The sequence below is a fragment of the Solanum stenotomum genome, chromosome 1 (assembly GCF_019186545.1).
Source record: "Solanum stenotomum isolate F172 chromosome 1, ASM1918654v1, whole genome shotgun sequence".
NCBI classification, from domain to species: domain Eukaryota; kingdom Viridiplantae; phylum Streptophyta; class Magnoliopsida; order Solanales; family Solanaceae; genus Solanum; species Solanum stenotomum.
In genome coordinates, this window is record NC_064282.1 from 15,859,932 (window position 1) to 15,880,780 (window position 20,849).

Consider the following 20,849-nt stretch of genomic DNA (forward strand, 5'->3'; position numbering starts at 1 on the left):
TATAGATATAGATGTTGCCAATCAAGCATACGACCTAATATATTTAGCGAAAAGTCGAAAACTATGATAAATAAGACCTTTATATTCCATAAAGAACTAAAGTAAAGCACTGCATGACTAATTCCAACAAATCTTGTTTCATGACTTCGAAGCACATCCTATACTGATAATTAACATATATTGATGAAAATAATTATAAATAATATCAATTATCCATGATATAATTCTTGATTGAGATAGACATAATTAACGATCTCTAATATATAATTCATGTGATGAGAAAATGTTAAATTATTCATAGTAGAATAATGTATGACGATGCAACACAGTGTTGTTTTGAGACTATATGTTAGGTTCACCTGATTTCTTAATTCTTATTTGAATAAATAATATTTTACAGATGTAAATAAAATAATATTTAAATTAACTAATGGGATTCAATTAAAGTTACAACTAATATAATTCAATCAAATAACAACATTATATAATTACAATGTAATTAGAACAAACTAAATTACAATTTAAATAAAACTAATGCAATTAAAATAAGGAAAAACTACACAATATGCTATATATTTATTATATATAACTATAGTTTAATAAAATTATAATTCACAACTATAATATCCACTTAATTAAGATAATCAATGTGAAATAAGGCATTCATGGATTTGGGCCTCTATGGCCCATTTGAAATGCAAATGGATTAATTTGAAGTCCAGTGGACTCAGCCCAAGGAGGATTCATGCACAGAAGCAGATAATCGACCATATCCTAATTTTGTTTGGTTTGATTTAATTTATAAATCTAAAAATCTCAATACAATTAATTTGGTTCGATCAATAAAAATAATCATTTTTTTATAAAAAAGGAAATGATTTCCTATAATTGATTCACTTCACATAAAGTTCATCAGTAATTTTGGATTCAAGTCTTGAATATGGAGAAAATCTTATTGGGAGCACCAACTCCAAATAGACCATCTAAATTTAGTTGAGTGTTCAATATGAATTTCGAAATCGATAGAAAACTAAAAATAAATAAATTGAAAAGTTAGAAACCACTTTCAGGTAGGTACGTTACTCATTGCTTATCACATGACTAAATATCTTTTTGTGAAATGAATTTTCCATCAAACAATAACAAGGAGGATAATTATGTAAATGAAGAAAAATGGAATATCCACCAATAAACCCTTTAATCCAATTTTGTCATGTTCCACAAATGGGAGGGAGACAACAAAAACCTGAAAATAAATTAAAAAAAAAAATAGCAACTGAAAATGAGAAAAAAAAGAAAGAAAAATATATTTCTTCACATCATTTCAACTTTTCAAGTAAGCACAGAGTCGCTAAACGAAAGGCTCTTTCTTCTTCGGACAAAGCTATAAAAAATCGATAGGAAGAGCCAATAGCAAAGTCAATCAATCATTTTCTGACCTAATTTTTCTCTCAAATTCCGCCGTACTGAAGATATCGATATCTTCTCTCACTGTCACTTCTCTGTATCGGTAAATTCAAATTTCTCTTCAACTCTTCTTTGTTGAGTATGTGTATTGAAGCGGAATGTTGATTAATTGCAAAATCAATTTTCAGTTTGTTATGGTGATTTTAGCTGATTATTTGCTGTAGGGTGAATTGATTTTGTAAAATTTGTTGTTGATTGGAATAGAAACTTGTTTTGTTTGTTTTGTTAGGTGATTTGAGGTAATGAGAATTACGGTTTGGTGTTTTTCTGACGTTTAGTGAATTAGAGGAGAGGAGGATGGGATTTGCTTACTGTTTATGGCAGCCGAATGCTTCGCATTGTGGTGAAGCTTTGAACTACAGTAGGAAAAGCAGCTGTGATGTAGGATTGAAGCATAAATTGCTTGGAAATGCTAGGGTTATATGTAGGAATCGGCCTGGGAGAAGGTTGAAACGGATTGTGGGATGTAGTAATAATAGTTTAGCATATTCGAGGATACGATTGAGTTGTGCTTTGTGGAAATCTGATTCGAGTGGGAATTTGGCGGGTGTGAAGGCTTCTAGGGGAGTAAAGTTGCCTCGGTGTCAGGAGAATGATTCACTTGCTTTTATTGATGGTAATGGTAGAAATGTGGAGTCCAGTGGGAGTGCTGAGGAGGGATCTTTGAGTGTTAGTGCTAATGGCATCGCTGAAATTAGTAGCGCTAAGGAGTTGAAGGAAGACAAAGGAGAAGAAAAGGAAGGGGATAATTTGGATGAACTAAGGGAGTTGTTGCAGAAGGCACTCAAGGATCTGGAAGTTGCACAGCTGAACAGCACAATGTTTGAGGAAAAAGCGCAGAAGATATCAGAAGCTGCTATAGCATTAAAGGATGAAGCTGCTAATGCATGGGATGATGTGAACAAACAACTTGACGGTATTGAAGAGATTGTAGTTGAAGAGATTATCGCTAAAGAAGCAGTTCAAAAAGCAACAATGGCCCTTTCTTTGGCTGAGGCAAGGCTTCTAGTTGCTCTCGATTCAATACAAACTGCAAAACAAGGACGTTTGTCTTCAAAAACTTTTGAAGAAAGCAAAGGGGAAGAATCAACTTCATTGATGGAGGAAGAGACAACACTTTCAGCTGCTCAGGAAGATATGGAGGAGTGTCGGAACCGGTTGGAAAATTGTGAGGCTATATTGAGGCGGCTGCAGAACAAAAAAGAAGAGCTGCAAAAAGAGGCTGACAGGTTGAATGATCTAGCTGAGGAAGCACAAATCAATGTTTTAAAAGCCGAGGAAGCTGTTTCAAACATAATGCTTTTAGCCGAACAAGCTGTTGCTTATGAGCTCGAGGCTACTCAACGGGTGAATGATGCGGAGATTGCTTTGCAGAAAGCCGAGAAGAACCTAGCTGTATCACCTCTTGACACTGCAGAAACTTCAGTCGTACCGAATGGATCATCAGCTCTAGGCCAAGTGTCGGTCGATGGGACCCTTTGTGAGAATGAGGTATTCCCTAGAAATTCAGTTGAGAGTGCTATTGATAAAGATCGGGAGGTACAACTGGAGGATGCTTGGGTGGCCAGTGGGCCATTGCCTGATGAGAGTGATGATGAAGATAGAAAGTTAGTTCTAGACTCCTCAAAAGATTCTGATTCTGATGCAGAAAAACCAAAAAGTGTTCAAACTGTGAGGCAGGAGGTCAACAAGGAATCAGCTAGGGACAGTTCACCGCTTAGTGCTCCCAAAGCATTATTGAAGAAATCATCTCGTTTCTTGCCTGCATCTTTCTTCTCATTTCCCTCAGATGGTGAAGAGTTCACACCTGCTTCAGTTTTCCAGAGTCTCATTGAGTCGGCAAGGAATCAATTGCCCAAGCTGGTGGTTGGCTCATTACTGATGGGAGCAGGGTACAACTACTATAACACTATCCATTCTTTGTTTCTTTTAGAAGATGAAACTAATCTCAGTAGCTGCATGTATAAGTGCCTCGTTAGGATACAATCTTTGTATCATTAGATTGATATAGCTTGTTGTGGTTATGGCATTTGATATGCTTCTGACATCTGTCACAGAATTGCCTTTTACCTCAATCGATCAGAGCGAATTTTTCAGTCATTTCAGCAGCCAGACATAATTACCACAAGCATTGATGAGGTCTCGACAAATGCAAGACCTCTGGTTCGACAAATAAGAAAACTTCCCAAGAAACTTAAGACACTAATGGAGATGCTTCCTCATCAAGAGGCATGCCTCTCAAACTCCCACTAATTTAATGCCTGCCATCACCATTTTGTTAGGATGGGGCTTTACTTTTACTTGCTAATGGTGTTGTTTCTCATTTCAGATAAATGAGGAAGAAGCTTCTCTTTTTGACATGCTATGGCTATTGCTTGCAAGTGTTATCTTTGTGCCCATCTTCCAGAAAATTCCAGGAGGTAATTGAATTTTGCTACCTTCTTTATTGCATGAGGACAGTGACTTGTGGCTTATTATGTATGATAATTTCACCAAACTTGTTCTTGATGTAAAGGTTTCCTGCTAGGTCTTTCCTTGAACATGTTCTAAAGGTTGAAACATGATCTTTGCTTATTGGACACTAAGTTTTTTGTGACCTTGATGTAAATCACAGATATTGTGTTCTTTGCTCCTCCGTGATAGACCGTAGATGTAGTCGTGTTTCCTATTAATGGTTCATCTTCTCTGTGCTGTAATGTACAGGAAGTCCTGTCCTTGGGTATTTGGCTGCTGGAATCTTGATTGGACCTTATGGTCTGTCTATCATACGTCATGTACATGGGACCAAGGCTATAGCTGAATTTGGAGTTGTCTTCCTGCTATTTAACATTGGCTTAGAGGTAGACTCTAGGAAAATTGACTAGTTTATTTCTTTCTGAATGTGTTACAAATACTGCCTTAATAACTTCTGTTTGTATTCTCTTCGACAGCTATCTGTTGAGAGACTAAGTTCTATGAAGAAATACGTTTTTGGATTGGGCAGTGCTCAGGTAATTGCAAAAGTTTGAGCACTTGGTATTGTTAACCCACCACCATATTGCTTACTAGAGGGTCTCAACGAATTAGCTTTTCACACTAATTAGTAATTTCAATAAATGAACGCAGGTCTTAGTGACAGCTGTGGTGGTCGGGTTAGTTGCTAATTTGGTTGCCGGGCAGGCTGGACCTGCTGCAATTGTGATTGGGAATGGGCTTGCCTTATCTTCCACTGCTGTCGTCCTCCAGGTAAATCCTTCTATATCTTTAGCAGGTCTTCCTTGCTAGATGAATGATGGGCAAGATTTGGCACTTAAGTGGTTTTGTATACTCATTAAATACGTTGATTTGGTGACCAGTTCAACACTCTAATCAAAGTTAATGCTTAAAAAGGGAACATTATTATGATATGTTCCCCAAAATCCAGAAGCAGTAATTCTTGATAATGGCTTATGCTGAGATATCAAATCAGCATTGGAGTTTTCCTTATATTTTCTTTGTTGATTCAACATGTTTTCTACAATCCAAGGCATTGTAGTTTATCTATATATGGTTTGTCTGTGTACCTGTGACTCTTACTCATTGTAAATGAAACTTTATTAACTAATGATTATGTTGCCTATCTGCAGGTATTGCAGGAGCGTGGTGAGAGCACATCACGACATGGACGAGCTACATTTTCCGTATTACTCTTTCAGGTATCCGCATATAGACAGTACAAAGCTGTCGCATCTTTCTCATGAGATGGGTGTTGAAACTTATAATATTATGTGTATCTAGGCATACACACAACTCACATATATGTACTTTCCATCACCGTATAGGTGCTGTTATGCACTTGAAATGATATACTTGTGCTGTGATACTTTTAGAATTTTCTTTGTGATATGATTTAACAATTTTTTCCTTTTATCCCCCAGGATCTGGCGGTAGTTGTTCTACTCATACTGATACCACTAATTTCACCAAATTCATCAAAAGGAGGGGTATGGACTCTTTTACATTTCCGACTGTCTTCTGAAAAATAATTTGAAATTTTGTTGTTTTGAACTTTTAATAATTACGATTCCAGCTATATGAGGTTCTGGACCTCAAATCACATGCAAAAACAACATTCTTTCCTTTCAATAGCTGTGAGTACACACTGTTGCCATTTTCCAAATTGCCTTGTTATAACAGAACTTTCTTATTAGATTGGTTTCCGAGCAATAGCTGAGGCCCTTGGTTTGGCTGCTGTAAAGGCAATTGTAGCCATCACTGCCATTATTGCCGGAGGACGTCTGGTAAGCTGTTTGTTCGTGTAGAATCTCTTCCAATATTATAAATGCTTCAGATTAGTAGTATATAGTTTTTAAGTCCAAACTACATCTCTTATGACATTTGACCATGGTCTTTCATTTTCTATTGCCTATAGATTATTAAAATTAATTTTTTGATTTTTGACTGTTACAAAAGATAATTAGGGTGTTAAATCCAGTTTTCATTTTTTGCAAGTCTTGTAAGATATTTTTCTGTTAAATCCAAGGACTCTATGTATACCGGTTAGAAAAGAGTAAACAGTAAATCTGTCCGGCTATTAGTGTAAAAATCCCAATATTAATTAGGGTACTAATTACACTTTTCATTTTACAAGTCTCGTAAGATATTTTGCTGTTAAATCCGAGGACACTAATATGTTCGTTCTCTGTTCTGATTTTAGCTGTTGCGGCCTATTTATAAGCAGATTGCAGAGAACCAAAATGCAGAAATATTTTCGGCAAATACGCTCCTTGTTATCCTAGGGACTAGTCTTCTGACTGCCAGGGTACTTACAAAATTCTTACGGGTCCATCTATACTGGCCAAGTTTGTTAGAACCGTTATTTTGTGGAGGCTACGATGTGTTAACTGACGTGAATTAATGCAGGCTGGCCTTTCAATGGCTTTGGGTGCATTTTTAGCTGGTCTGCTTCTGGCAGAAACTGAATTTTCGTTGCAAGTTGAATCAGATATTGCTCCATATCGTGGACTCCTGCTGGGTCTCTTTTTCATGACGGTAGGTGATAATGATCTTGTTTGGTGGACAATGTGAATGCAGTTTTGTAATCCTACAACTAGTCATTCGGAGTTAAGGTAGGATAGGTCTTGGTAAGGTTCTATTTACATTTTAAAATTCTTGCTCTAGTGTTCTCGCCAGCTTGTAGAGCTTAACTGTCTCTCCTGAGTTGTTCTCATTGAATGACTGTACTTCTGAGTTCTGTAATACCACTTCAGCTGTGTAGCAAACAAAATTTTATCTATTTTAATCAACTTTTATCAAGGATGAAATGAGAGTTGTCCATGAATATATTTATTATGACCATGGGTGCTTTGCGTCTTTACAACTGAACAAGTATTATCTGGCTTGCAGGTTGGAATGTCCATTGATCCCAAGCTTCTTCTTTCAAACTTTCCAGTGATTATGGGCTCATTGGGACTTCTATTAGGTGGCAAGACTATCTTGGTTGCATTAATTGGTAAACTGTTTGGTATTTCAATTGTATCGGCAGTAAGAGTTGGTCTCCTACTTGCTCCGGGTGGAGAGTTTGCCTTTGTAGCCTTTGGTGAAGCTGTCAATCAGGTTTATTTCTTTGATAGCTTTAACCTTTCACAAGCAATTCATATCCGTGAATAAAATTCTTTTATTCCATTTTTTCTCCCTCTCTTGCGATGCTGTTTAAACATCTTCTCTTCCTTTGTCAAGGAATTGTGGACCTTGTCTACAAATGACCTGTGTACTGAAATCAAATGTTGAGCTTGTCTGATCCTGTTGTTGGGAAAGTGGAGACTAATTACCATCAATCCTTCCAGTTTCTATCTACGTCGGCCATCTTATATCTACTTACATTTCTCTTATTTCATGAGGCTTGTTCGCCCTTATCTACCCTTAAATAGATTTGAAGCTGCAACTTATCTGGACAGCACAATGCTAAGATCTATGAGGAATTTTGCCCCATGACAAAAATATATCTTCTTAGAATAAGTGTATTAGTTTATTTAATGATTCCTCATTGGTTTTACCTTTTTTTTTTCCAGGGAATAATGTCTCCTGAATTGTCATCTCTGCTGTTTCTTGTGGTTGGAATTTCAATGGCCCTCACACCATATCTAGCTGCTGGAGGTCAATTAATAGCATCTCGTTTTGAGCTGCAAGATGTGCGAAGTTTATTGCCTGATGAAAGTGAGGTACCGCCTCCTACTTTTGGTGGCACTAGTTTTCTTCTTTGGCTTTTAGCAAGGATGAAACTAATGAACCGTGTACATGTTTGCAAATTCTTATATTTTGACCCCTAAAGACAGATCACACTAAAGCCTCTGTTTTTCGTTTCTACAATTTTCGAACATTTAGTATATTCTACTTGATTACATCTTACTTCAAGCAAAATATAGCTGCCAAAAGTAGGTGCATGTCACATAATTATTTGTTGTGGTGCTAGATTTGTGAGTAGATCACAGAAAAATACAGTTAGACCTGTACTTCAGGTTCAGGACCTTGCAAGCTTACACAAAATAGTTTGGTTTCAGGTTGTCAATAGTTACAGGGTATAAATTAAAGGGCCAAGGTTAAGGGGCATATTACTGTTGTTAAGAAAACCATAAAGTAGTTCTGGAGACAAGGAAAGCTGGAATTTTGGTGCTAGAAAACATTTCCTTTTACTCCCCTTCCCTTTCTCAAATTTCTTCATCCCTGGCTGTCCTTCCATTTCTCAAATTTCTTCATCCCTGGCTGTCCTTCCGTTTCTCAAATTTCTTCATCCCTAGCTGCTTTCTCCTTTCAATGCCTTTCTTTTATCCTGGTTCATCTCTCAAGTTTTGTGCTGTACTTTGTTGTTGCTACTTAAGTTTCGTGCCTCAGTGTTGTGGCACTAAGCCTTCTGAACCCTTGTAGTTTCTCTGCCTTTTTACTTTTGGCACAATTTTATTTTTTGCAAGGAAGTATTCTTGCCTTGAAAAGTAATTATCTATGGAATTATAGATCCATCTCATCTCTGATTAGGTTTCCTCTGAACCTAATGCCTCACTTGGTTTTCCTTCTGAGCTTATTTAACTCATTGCTGCTTTGCTCTATATAAGATGTTATCGTTAACGTTAGCATTTATTATGAAGATCATTGGTATGAGAAGTAACAGATGTTCAGTTACCAAAGTTCATTACTTGAAGGACTACAACATGTAATGATATCTTTCTGGATTATTACCTGCATAAATGTAAAGAAGATTTCACTGACTTCAATCGGTTGCTTAAAATAATATAAATTAATAGTTCCTTTTTTCTTTTCCAGACAGATGATTTGCAAGATCATATCATTATTTGTGGATTTGGTCGCGTTGGCCAGGTTTTGCCCCCTGCTTTCATGAATTAGTTAATTGATCATTTGACAAATCATTGTCAAACTTTGGAAAAATGAAGCTATCCATCCCAGCTTCTGTCTGTTGAGTTAGTTTTCATCTTAACAGATCATTGCCCAACTTCTCTCCGAGCGACTGATTCCGTTTGTTGCGCTTGATGTGCGAAGGTATGATTCTCTTTTTGCTCACATTCAACTGGTTTCAGATCCTGTGGGTTTAGTGAAGGTTAGAATTTTATATATTTTTCACAACTTATCTCTCAACAGCACCTCCACTATCAACTACTCTTAAAAGTCACCAACCTTTATATCTAACCAGATGCAAGAACATGGTTTTCCTTTATAAGATATTATGCTGTAGAGAATGTTTTACCCCTGAGGAAACAGAGCCAATGAGTAACTATTATCAAGTTTCATGACTTCCCAATGGTTTATGATATTCTCATTATATATGAGTTGTAGTATTTTTTTGCAAGTTTTTTATGATATAGCATCTCAGTGCAATGTTGAAATAGAAACTGAACAACTGAAAATCAGAAGATGCCAATTTTTTTTAGAATCGTTATTTAAAGATATTTATTCTTTGCAATTTGTTATTCCCTCCAGCTTATATGACAATCTTACTATTTTGGGACATCCCAAATTGTTTGATATGTTCCGTTGTTACTCTATACAACTTTCAGGAGTTCAAATACTTTTACTAGTTAAATTTTAAAGCTTGATGTAATATTTTTTCAATCAAACCAATTTTCTGCCCACTTAATTGACTATTTTGTTAAAATACTCAAGTAAAAATGACATCTTACCTCTACCCCACAAAGGTAGGGTTTGCGTACATCCACCCTCCCTAGGCTCCACTTGTGGGATTACATCGGGTATGTTGTTGTTACTCAAGTAAAAATGACATCTTAAAGACTCAAACTTGGTGTCCTATCAAACATCATTATACAAAATGAGGTAGAAGGAAGTTTTATTAGGTAGTATAATAATTCAGTCATGAAAGCAAGCAATGAAATTGACTTATATAGTTTGTTAATTGTGAGTCATCAGTCATCATCCGCTTTTAGGATTTTAAAGTAAAAGTTTATTTTTCTGTATCTATATACATGTTCACATTCATGCATGCATCAAAGGAATAACAATGAAAGAGAAGAGGACGATGGCTTCCCAAAAGAGTGCCGCAGTGCCAAGCTGGAGAATTGAGGAAATTGAACCAGATTGTAGTAGTCTTTTAATGAACTATTAGATTATTTTTACAAATCAGATTTGAATATTTGAATGTTAATCAAAGGCCAAACAGATAGATAGCCCCTTAAAACTTGTCACAAATTTTCATAAGAGACCTAGAGTAAGGCTTGTAAAATTGTACCTATTGAACACCTGATCCATTTTTAAACTGTGTCCTATCAGACACATTGCTGACATGGCATGATGTGTGTAAGGCATTTTGACATGGCATGATCCATGTTTAAGAGCGTAAAAGGCATTTTGAATAAAAATAAATCTCTCTTCTTCATTCTCTTTCCCTGCCACCACCTCCTCCCCCATCCCAGCATCACCATAATGGCTTTACTCTTCCCCTTCCCCTTCTCCCTCTGCCACCACCTCCACACCAGATTTGTGTCTTCCGTTCTGCTTTCTCTCCTCACTACTGCAACCAATCCCCACCACCAGAAAGAAACTTCAAAAAGGAAAAGAAGTGTGAGAGTTAGAAGGGAGAAGAGAGATCGTCAGAGTTGGTTTGAGCAATTCTGCTGTAAATTTCAACCAAAATTATCTATCATTACCTTGAATGGAAACCAATTCTAATCTAACCAGAGAGTAAAGGAGATTTGAGGCTACAAGCTGAAGATTCTAGTTGAGCAAAAACAAAGCAACCAAGATACCATGGTGGCTAAAGTCAAATTACCAACGAATCCTTGAATTCGTTCAATGAATTTATGAACTGTGTAAGTGTATGGGCGGATATGAAATCAAAGAAATTCATTTCCACAACTAAAACCACCATGAAAGAAGCTTTCGAAGCAACTGGCCCTGAGCAAATATAAATGGGTATTAGAGTTTCCTTATATGTTGGAGTTTTGATTGTGATTGGATCTTGAATATCACCATATTCATCCTGGAGTACTTTTCAGTAGTTGATTATAAGAGCATCAACAAGCTGAGTTTAACTTTATTATTGTATCTAAAGAAATCTTGGGAAGGGGGTGTGCAGGAGATGTTGTTCACTTATATTATCCAATTATTATCATGGTGTTCGTCTTAATAAATGTTTTTTATAATAAATGCAGTGAGCGTGTTGCAGTTGGTCGTGCACTTGACCTTCCTGTATACTTTGGTGATGCTGGTAGCCGAGAGGTAAACCAAATTTCTGAACTTACAAATATGGTGTGGATATTTTATTTTGACATTCTGATTCTCGATTTCTAGGTTCTTCATAAAGTTGGAGCTGAAAGAGCATGTGCTGCTGCAATAACATTAGATACTCCTGGTGCAAATTACAGAACTGTTTGGGCCTTGAACAAGTACTTTCCCAATGTGAAAACATTTGTACGTGCTCATGATGTGGATCATGGCCTTAATTTAGAGAAAGCTGGAGCAACAGCGGTATCTTTCTTATTCTAATTTCTGCTATTGATCTTTTTGTTGGAAACTTCGTTCATGTTGGTTGCACTTAGGATTCTCTGGATAACATCAGGATTCTGAGCCTTGAAATATTTATACATTTGCTGTTGTATTAACATTGTGCTACAGTGACATCTCTAGTTGTAACTTATTATGCATGAAAGAGGGAATAGTTGGATAAATGATGAACAATGCATAAATTGAGGTGGATAAATGTTTTTACAGGTTGTGCCCGAGACCTTGGAACCAAGCCTGCAGTTGGCCGCTGCTGTCCTTGCACAAGTAAGTAGATTTGATAGATTGGATAGAGATCTGTTCTACTCTATATTTGAGCATTCTTGATGGGTTGTTGGATCTTGTGATGCAATAATCTATCCTTTGCATCTCGACCTCCTTGTAGTTGGCTTTTGACATTCTTTAACCATTCCTTGAGTGAAACAAATAAAATTCTGAGTATATATTATATCTTCTAGGCTAAGCTGCCAATGTCGGAGATAGCAGCAACAATCAACGAGTTTAGGTCCCGCCACCTCTCTGAGCTTACTGAGGTAAATTATACTTGCACTACTTGTCTTTGCATTTGGAGTGTTGCTAGAGGTTGCATCCGTTTCAGATTTTGTTAGATATTTAATACAAATACACTTGATTTTGTTTTGCAGCTATGTGAAACTAGCGGAAGTTCTCTAGGCTATGGTTTTTCTCGTGTGGTGAGTAAAGCCAAAGCTCCGCCCTCAGACTCATCGGATGAGAACCAAGTCAGTGAAGGAACACTAGCAATATGATACCCATTAGAAGAAACAAGAATCTGCATTGCTTGGACCTACAACCAAAAACGAAGGGCAATAGAAGGGAAGATAGTCCTTATAAGTGTATAGTGTTTTTAGTTAACCCCCATTTTTAAAAGAATGTACAGAAGTATAGCAAGCAAGAAGCTATGCAGGAGAGCAAATTTCTTTTATGGCAAAACCACTAGGTGATAGACCTTTTAATTGCTTTGGTTCGAAAAGTTTTTGTTTTTGCATTTCAGGATATAAGGTCATCCAGGTAGTTTGCATCGATATAGTTGAATGTATGCAAAAGCTACGTGGAATATTCTTGCATATCAAAAAGAAAGGATGCCTTTCTGGAATATTTTTTTTTCAAGTATATGATGGGAACCACTGAAAATTAAAAGTTTTTTTTTTTGTCCAAAATAATTCTGGAGGAGATTAGCCTTTAGATTTCTTTTTTAACTGAGAGTATAACTTTGTTCTGCTGTGTGTTTTGAATTTTTTTTACCTTATAGATGTAGTAGTTTCCAAAACCTACTTTTTAATTTTTTATCATAGGTTGTTTTGGGTAATTAGATTATAAATTTAGAGCTCGTTTGGATACTTTCAAGTAAAAAATAAAAAAAGTAGGGGAAATCTACTTTTAGTTTTAAACATATTTTAACCTTGCTAGATATTTCCAAAATCTAAAATTAACTTAAGTACTCCATTCATTAAGAAAAAGATCAAAGTTAATTGTACTTAATAAAAAATGATAGGAACTGAATTAAAATTTAGCTATAACCGAGGGACCAACAGTACAATTAAGCCAAATCTGAAAAGAAACTCCTTTTTCTGATTAAAAATTAAATGGTCCAAAACCCTACGGCAAAAAATCTAAAACCCCAAACACAAAAAACGGTGCAAGCATAGGGCTGAGACTTAGAGCTCAACTTCATCTTCTTTGTCGGAAAATGGCGTCATCTCCGATAACAATGATGAAGATGAAGTTAAACAACTGCTCACCGCCGTCAACCGCCGCCGCAGCTCGGTTTTTACCACTTCTTGGGCCCCACCAAATTCGCTTCCGTTCCTCTCTGGCTCTCTTTCACAACCCATCTTTTCCCAGAACCATCATCACTCGTTCAACGTTTTCCTCTTCCTCCATCATCACTGGTAAATTCTTTTACTTTGCAATTCCCAAGCTTTTAAGTTGCTTTGTAAGTATATCTTTGTTTGGAATATGGATTTGTAAAAAGGGTAAAGGTAGTACATTTTTTTTTGGCGAATGAACTAGATATTGAGGAATTGACAATACATAAAATCTATGTTTTCAGTGAAGTTATAATATTGGCAAGCTGTTTAGGCGTGATGTTAAGAATCTTAAGCTAGAAGATGACCAAACAAGGATTCAGAGATCTAAAATGGGATTAATTGATGGTATAGGTATTAAAAGTCCAGACCTTTACTAAATAAACGATCTCTGTAAGCTGTTTAATTGGTCAGAGAGATATGTCTACAATTTTTTAAACTTCAGTATTCTTAGGTAAGTTGGTTGAGAATTTCACGCACTTGAAGTGTTTGGTCCTTGGCTCATAGTTGGGCCTTTTTCCTTTTAACGCCATTGTTTTACTCTGGATTTTTTCTTGCATGTTCCCCAACTGTCTGGTTTCGTGGCATTGTTGGTTTGGTTTGACGGACCTACCTTTTAAAGATTTTTGAATTATTTGCATTGCTGTGCAGCTGCAATGGCTAGTGAGGCATCGGTAAAAGTGATTGATGGGAAAAAAGTTGCAAAAGATGTCAGAGATGAAATAAATGCCGAAATAACTAGGATGAAAGATTCGATTGGTGTTGTTCCTGGCCTGGCAGTTATACTTGTTGGGGATAGGAAAGATTCTGCAACTTATGTTCGCAACAAGAAAAAAGCTTGTGAAACTGCTGGGATCAAATCCTATGAAGTGTGTTTGCCTGAGAACTCAACAGAAGAAGAAGTTCTCAAGTATATTTCAGACTTCAATGATGATCCTATGGTTCATGGAATTCTTGTTCAGCTACCATTACCTTCGGTATGCTACTAAACCTTTTTGTCTTTTATTGCTGAATTTTCTTAGAGTTAAGAATGTTTGACGTTCGACTTCATCTGGATTAGTTTTATCCAAGATGGATATGGATGAGTTGTGTTCCCAGAATCATGTCTAAATTGTTACTGTTGGATCTCCCTTGTCATTTTTTTGTTACTGTTGTATGAATTGGATCTTAAGAGAGAGAAACTGCTGATCTATATCAGTTCAGTTTCTCAGATAGTACACTGTGACATCATTTGTGGTTGCTAATCAACAAGATACCCTGTATAGTCCCACAAGTGGAGTTTGGGGAGGGTGGGATGTACGCAGACCTTACCCTACCGTTGTCGTATTGAGAGGTTGTTTCCGATAGAACCTAGCTCAAGAAATCATTTTTAAGAACATGATTTGAAAGGAATGCAAGAGTAAAAAGATATGACGAGAATATTGAAGAATGAGAAGTAATGACTCAAAAAATATTAGAGATAACCAAAGTTAATCAGATTGTTAATTTGGTGCTTCATAAAACTAGTCCTCAGCAGATTTGATCTTTGTAGTAACAGTAATCACAGTTAATCAGATCATGTTCATGTATGATAAAGAGAAAATACTCTATGTTATGGATGAGTTTATAGATCAATGATATATCTCAAAGCTATTCCACTTCTGATAGAGTTGATATCTTTCTAGACCTTTATCTTCTAATTTGAATTGTGTCTTCATCAACTTTGGATCAGCATATGGATGAGGAGAAAATCCTACATGCTGTTTGCATTGAGAAGGATGTAGATGGATTCCACCCACTAAATATTGGCCAGCTTGCGATGCGAGGTAGAGAGCCCTTATTTGTCCCCTGTACACCCAAAGGATGCATTGAGCTTCTTCATCGGTACAATGTGGAAATCAAGGGGAAAAAAGCGGTTGTCATTGGCAGGAGCAATATAGTTGGAATGCCTGCTGCCTTGCTGCTGCAGGTAATAGTCTAATAAACAGTGATCTTCTTGTGAGAGAGCCTTTTTTCTGATAGCATTGCATTGAGCTCTTAGTCTCTTATAATTATGTGTATTTCTTTTGTCCTTTCCAATGTTTCTTCCTATTCTTACACTAGAGGGAAGATGCCACCGTCAGCATTGTTCATTCCAGAACCAAGAACCCAGAGGAGATCACAAGACAAGCAGATATCATAATAGCAGCTGTAGGGAAACCAAACATGGTTAGAGGTAGCTGGATCAAGCCTGGGGCAGTAATTATTGATGTCGGGATTAATCCTGTGGAGGTGTGAAAGCTATATACTGTTTTCTTCTAATTGTCATCCTTGTGATTATGCAGTAATTTTTGTGTGTTATTGTGCCTTTCCCAGCATGCTCTTCAAATAAATATGATAGAATTGCTAGTTCAAGGACCACTTTAAGAATGTAGTAATTATTATTTTTTGTTTAACAATATTCCCATCACAGCGATACACCCCAAAAGAAAGAAAAAACAGAAACAATTTCCCTATAGTGGAATGCATGTTTGCCTTCTGATTTCCCTAGATGAGTGCTGATTTTATTCTGTCCAACAGGATGCTACAAATCCTCGAGGCTATCGATTAGTTGGAGATGTTTGTTATGAGGAGGCCATCAAGGTTGCTTCAGCTATTACTCCTGTTCCTGGAGGAGTTGGGCCCATGACTATAGCAATGCTTCTCTCCAATACTTTGTTATCAGCAAAGCGAATTAACAACTTCAAGTGAGATTTTGAAGTTCAGTAGTCTAACCAGGTGGACCATATTGTTGAGCTTCTCAGCTGTTTTTACTGCCTCTTAGTCGGCATGTATCTGCCTTTATGAGCTTGTAGTGTGAAAACTAACTTTAGGGAACAAAGGATCTAAACGATCTTCAACTCGAGGGACAATGATAAGCTACCTAAGAGGTGCAGTCAAAGCTGGATACCATGACATACTTTATAGAGTTTGGTAGGGAATAAGGTCTGATGGCGGAAATCAAGTCTTAGGTGAAACAAGCTCGCCCGCTATGGTTTGATTGCACATTTTAATCCCTTTTTTCCTTTCGGATTGTTGTCGTCAGTTGTTGAGTGGTCTGACTGAAGCTCTTGTACTCAGAACAATTGTATATGTGCTATTAGCTGTAAGGTTTGTTCAACATATATGCAGATTCATATCATTTGAGTAAAACATGATGCTGGTAAAAACACTTCTTTGAACTTTCAAGAATGTAGCACTATGACTAATTTTACATCCATGCATTTGCAGTGCTTTTATTCCTTCAAATAAAATAAAATGTTCTACTGATATAAAATATGGATCTTCATTGTTATTTTTTACCCACCTTTTCACCTCTGATCAGATTTTTTTTTACCAAATTGACAGTCGTTCCTTATTGTGTATTTCTTACGTCCTTTTAAGGAAAAATAATAATGGAAGGAGTGCTGCTGATTCAAACGTTTGTTTTCTGGTTATAGTGAATTTGCTACAATTTTTAAATAATACATACAAATGTAATTTTTTCTTTGTTCAGCTCCAAGACTCATGACATTACCAGTTCAAAAATTCATTTCAAACATCCTAAGCCAAAAGTTTGATAGATGCTTTCTATTATATCTTGACCATATTGATTGTACTCCCTCCGTCTCAAATTGTATGGTGATTTCTAAAACGTTTAAGTCATTCACAGTCTCCTGAAGTTGTGTGCAATTCGCTTAGACACTTCAACTCAACATTGTACCTATTAGACACTCCAATATCAATATATACATACATATCAAACACTAACATACAATTAGTTCATCAATTTAGAATTTAGTTAATTTTTAAAACGAAATTTAGAATTATAAATTCAAGTTTTTGATTTTCTAACTTTTAAGAGAAGTTTGTCTAATATTTTAGGAGAGTTAATTTAACTATTCAAATCTTATATTAATAATATAAATATAAATAAAGTTCTTAACAATAAGATCTATGGCAGTGTATTATAAACACATAGCTAAAATCCCCTTTACTTGAAATAACCTTTGTCAATATAAATAAACAATATTATTAACCTATGGAAAACCTAAAAATTATAGGTTAAAACTCTCTGTTATAGCTGTGTGTATTTAAAAGGATTCTCTATTAATTCTGATATTTTTATTTATATTTTAAAAAAAACTCTCCGTTAAAAATCTAAAGGATTCTTTGTTAAAAAGATTTAATTTTTTAGAACAATTCTGATAGAAGTTTAAACTATTTTATTTTTGCAATTTGCTTCACAGCTCACCCAACATTGTAGCTGGAAATATCGGCAGAACAGAGCTGTTGACTATTCATGTGTTCTAACTATGGTAAGATTACTAAATATAATATAATATTTAATTGATAAATCAATTGTCTTAATTTTAATATATATTTTTTAATTGCAGAATAATGGCTTAAGTGAGCACTTGAAAGATGAAGTCCAAATCTTTATGTTTTAAATGACCTCTATTTCCGCAACTTATAGGTGAGCCACAATGAGGTCCATTATTGTGACCATTACCCAATCATTACCCATTTGGGTAATGATTGCGATATTCACCTTAGAGGTGAGCATTATTTAGGTCTCTTATGGTAACCATTATCCAAATGGGTAATGGTTGCAACCACATCTTTTAACCCACGACCCCAAACACCAAAATCAAATGGTTAACCAACACACCATCAACTATTAATGTTTAATAGTGTCATTTTATTATACATAACCCTTTATACATAGTATTAATATATAGTAAAAAAATTCGAAGAAGGCGTGTCGCTTGACACACCTTCGCCTAATGTGGGTCCGCCCCTGAGTTGGGTAATGGTTGGGATATTAGATTTCCTTTGGGTGAAACTAGAGATATAAATTTTAGATATTAGTATGTAAATTTGAAACAAAATGTAATCTTAAGTTTTTTAGCCCAAACAAAATCGACATTGATATAATTTTTTCTTGTAATATGTAAAATCTCGTAAATTCAATTAAAATGAAAGAAAAAATTAAAACTATATTTTCCATTCACAGAATATTGAGATTCGGACATCAATACCCTTTTTTTAATAAAAGACACCAATACTCAATAGTATTACTTTGCTGATGCTCACTATTGAATGTTGAATTTCGATATTGATATTATGATAATGAATTATTTATTAAATTAAACTAATAAAGTTATGTAGTTTTTGTGGAATTTTACTGAAAATATTATTATTGTTGTTGTACTTCTTCAATTTTCATTTATTTAATATTAATAAATATACATTTATCAAATTGTGTATTGTGTAAAATTTTTATTTATTTAATATTAATAAATATACATATATCAAATTGTGTATTTGTGTAAAATAAGTATAGAGTAAAATTTATGAATAAGTATAAAAACGCTTTAAGTATGTTTCTTTGATTGAATTTTGTAAAAAAATTCGGATGTTTTGTGTTTACTGGTAAGACTAATAGTTGCGGCTTTGACCAATTCGCCTGGCTGAGTTTTTAGTTATTGAAGTGCACAATTATATATATATATTATAATTATAATACCTTAAAAGCATGAACTCTAACTTGAATGTTAAATTATTATAATATTCCTAATTTAGGTTATGACTTTTTCGATGAGTTGTGACTTTTTTAATAAGTTGTGACTTTTCCAAAGAGTTGTGACTTTTCCAAAGTGTTGTGTCTTCTCGGAAAGGGCATGATTCTTCAGAGAAGACACAAAAAACATTTGTTCATACTACCCTTTGTTGACTATAAATAGAGGAACTTTCTCTCATTTTCCAACCACACTTTTTTCTAATTTTCTACTCTTCTTTTTCTTTTTTTATTTTTTTTGTGTGATTTATTGTCGTTGATTGAGTTCGAAGTTTAGCAGAATATGAGGTACCACTATTCTGATGAAGTAAGTCGTTCTATCCTAAGAGGGTATATTCCATAACCTTGAGTACTTGAGGAAATTAATATAATTTTGATGATATTATAATTATTTTTTTGCTTAATATACACATTAGTATGTAATGTTTCAATATATGAAGTTAACATGATGTAGTCTAAATTCATTTGTTTTTGTTAACAATTTCTCTTGTGATGTAGATATATGCTTCTAAATATCTTTTTCCAAAATTTAGAGAATTGTCACGATTTGTTTTTGATGCTCAAGACTAAAGAATGACATTATTTATCAATGTTACTTATGTGATTTAGACTCTTAGGAAATTTGCTTCAAAATAGTTATTACTATATAAATATTGCCCTTTTGTTTTACTTATATACTATTTCTTAATATTTCAGAATTTTAGACGAAGAAAAGTTCACATGACTTGTAATAACGCTAGCTGGATTTTGTATTAGTTTAATTTTTATTATTTATTTAATAGCTAATTTTATGAGATAAATAATTTCATTAATGCAAATATATATTTATATTTGGGTAGGTATTTGTATTTAAATTAAAGTATTATATATGCCACAAATGTAATATCAAGTTAACGTGATCTTGTAACTTCAAAATATATTATTTTAAAATGTTTCGAGTTCTTTTTTTTAAAAAAATCACAACAAATGTGAAAATATGTGAATATATAAAATGTAGTTGTTCGCTTCACATGTTCATATGACATCTAAACAATTTAACGTAGAATATAGATGCAAAACACATCTGGTTATATGACAAGAAAAATACAAAACAAATATTGTCTATAAGGTAATATTAGTGAGATAAGACTAATTACATGATTAAACCTCATCAAATTGAAATAATTATATACATAATTGTATTTAACTAATAAAAATTTTCATTGACCATCTTCATAAATTTGTGTGAATAAGAGATATATATATGACAATCCACATTGAACATTCACAAAAGAATCTGCAATATTATTTTTTACTAAGCTTATTATTCAACTCTTGCTTAAATAATCAATACTATTACTATAACATATATTTTTGCAAGTGTCAAAAAACTAGTGTGTGTATATATATATATATATTGTTTTCTTATTTTACCCCCTTCATCTCGATTTGAGTTCTTAATTTAAATGGACACGAAATTTAAGAAACAAATGAAGACTTTTGAATCTTGCGATTTTAATTATATTTGTTAGTAGAATGTTGAAATTGAAAAACTTACTGAATATAGGAAGATGCACTTTTTCTGAGACATACCTAAAACGAAGATAAGACATTGAGAAAGAAGATATAATTGCTAGTGAGGAAAAAGAGTAGATCTTTAAGTTGAAGAACATTGCGTAGAAGATGGATAAGTTTATGGGAACAAAGGTGTATTTTAACGGCATTCTTTTTTGTACGCATATCAAATGCAGATTTGATTAGTTTCAAACTTTTAATCAATACTTCTATTTCATGGGCCAAGCATGTATAAGCCTAAAATTTTTAAAGCTAAATTACATTAAACTGAAAAATGCAGCTATGTAGATGTTGTAAAATTGCGAAAAAAATCTGAACTTAGATGGTTATTCAACTTAGGATAGTTTATTTAGAAAGTCATTCAACTTAGGTAGTTACTTAGAAAGTCACTCAACTTTATTTTATAACCCAAAAGTCACTCAACTTATGATAGCTTACTTAGAAAGTCACGCAATTATTGATAT

At 34.5% G+C, this 20,849-nt stretch overlaps 2 protein-coding genes across 2 annotated transcripts; both read left to right on the plus strand.

The window, feature by feature from the left end:
- Positions 1-1,258: 1,258 nt before the first annotated feature.
- Positions 1,259-12,573, plus strand: LOC125853898 (K(+) efflux antiporter 2, chloroplastic). Its single transcript, XM_049533646.1, has 21 exons — positions 1,259-1,510; positions 1,697-3,359; positions 3,525-3,696; positions 3,797-3,887; positions 4,171-4,307; positions 4,398-4,457; positions 4,573-4,692; positions 5,073-5,141; positions 5,364-5,429; positions 5,637-5,726; positions 6,143-6,247; positions 6,349-6,477; positions 6,832-7,041; positions 7,497-7,646; positions 8,743-8,796; positions 8,918-8,976; positions 11,100-11,166; positions 11,239-11,415; positions 11,659-11,715; positions 11,907-11,981; positions 12,093-12,573. The coding sequence occupies exons 2-21, from the start codon at positions 1,765-1,767 to the stop codon at positions 12,213-12,215; spliced, it is 3,606 nt and encodes a 1,201-aa protein (XP_049389603.1). The 5' UTR covers positions 1,259-1,510; positions 1,697-1,764; the 3' UTR covers positions 12,216-12,573.
- A 483-nt stretch (positions 12,574-13,056) lies between these two features.
- Positions 13,057-16,424, plus strand: LOC125849993 (bifunctional protein FolD 4, chloroplastic). The gene is made up of 5 exons (XM_049529927.1): positions 13,057-13,358; positions 13,926-14,251; positions 14,986-15,222; positions 15,357-15,524; positions 15,813-16,424. The coding sequence occupies exons 1-5, from the start codon at positions 13,157-13,159 to the stop codon at positions 15,981-15,983; spliced, it is 1,104 nt and encodes a 367-aa protein (XP_049385884.1). The 5' UTR covers positions 13,057-13,156; the 3' UTR covers positions 15,984-16,424.
- The last annotated feature ends 4,425 nt before the right edge of the window (positions 16,425-20,849 follow it).

What these genes read in the sequence shown, in the direction of transcription:
- LOC125849993 (XM_049529927.1), top strand. Translation starts at nt 13,157, where the DNA reads ATGGCGTCATCTCCGATAACAATGATGAAGATGAAGTTAAACAACTGC. An exon ending in CTCTTCCTCCATCATCACTG is followed by an intron (nt 13,359 to 13,925) that starts GTAAATTCTTTT and finishes ATTGCTGTGCAG; the next exon opens with CTGCAATGGCTAGTGAGGCA. An exon ending in CTGCTGCCTTGCTGCTGCAG is followed by an intron (nt 15,223 to 15,356) that starts GTAATAGTCTAA and finishes TTCTTACACTAG; the next exon opens with AGGGAAGATGCCACCGTCAG.
- LOC125853898 (XM_049533646.1), top strand. Translation starts at nt 1,765, where the DNA reads ATGGGATTTGCTTACTGTTTATGGCAGCCGAATGCTTCGCATTGTGGT. An exon ending in TTGGATTGGGCAGTGCTCAG is followed by an intron (nt 4,458 to 4,572) that starts GTAATTGCAAAA and finishes AAATGAACGCAG; the next exon opens with GTCTTAGTGACAGCTGTGGT. An exon ending in CCGCTGCTGTCCTTGCACAA is followed by an intron (nt 11,716 to 11,906) that starts GTAAGTAGATTT and finishes TATATCTTCTAG; the next exon opens with GCTAAGCTGCCAATGTCGGA.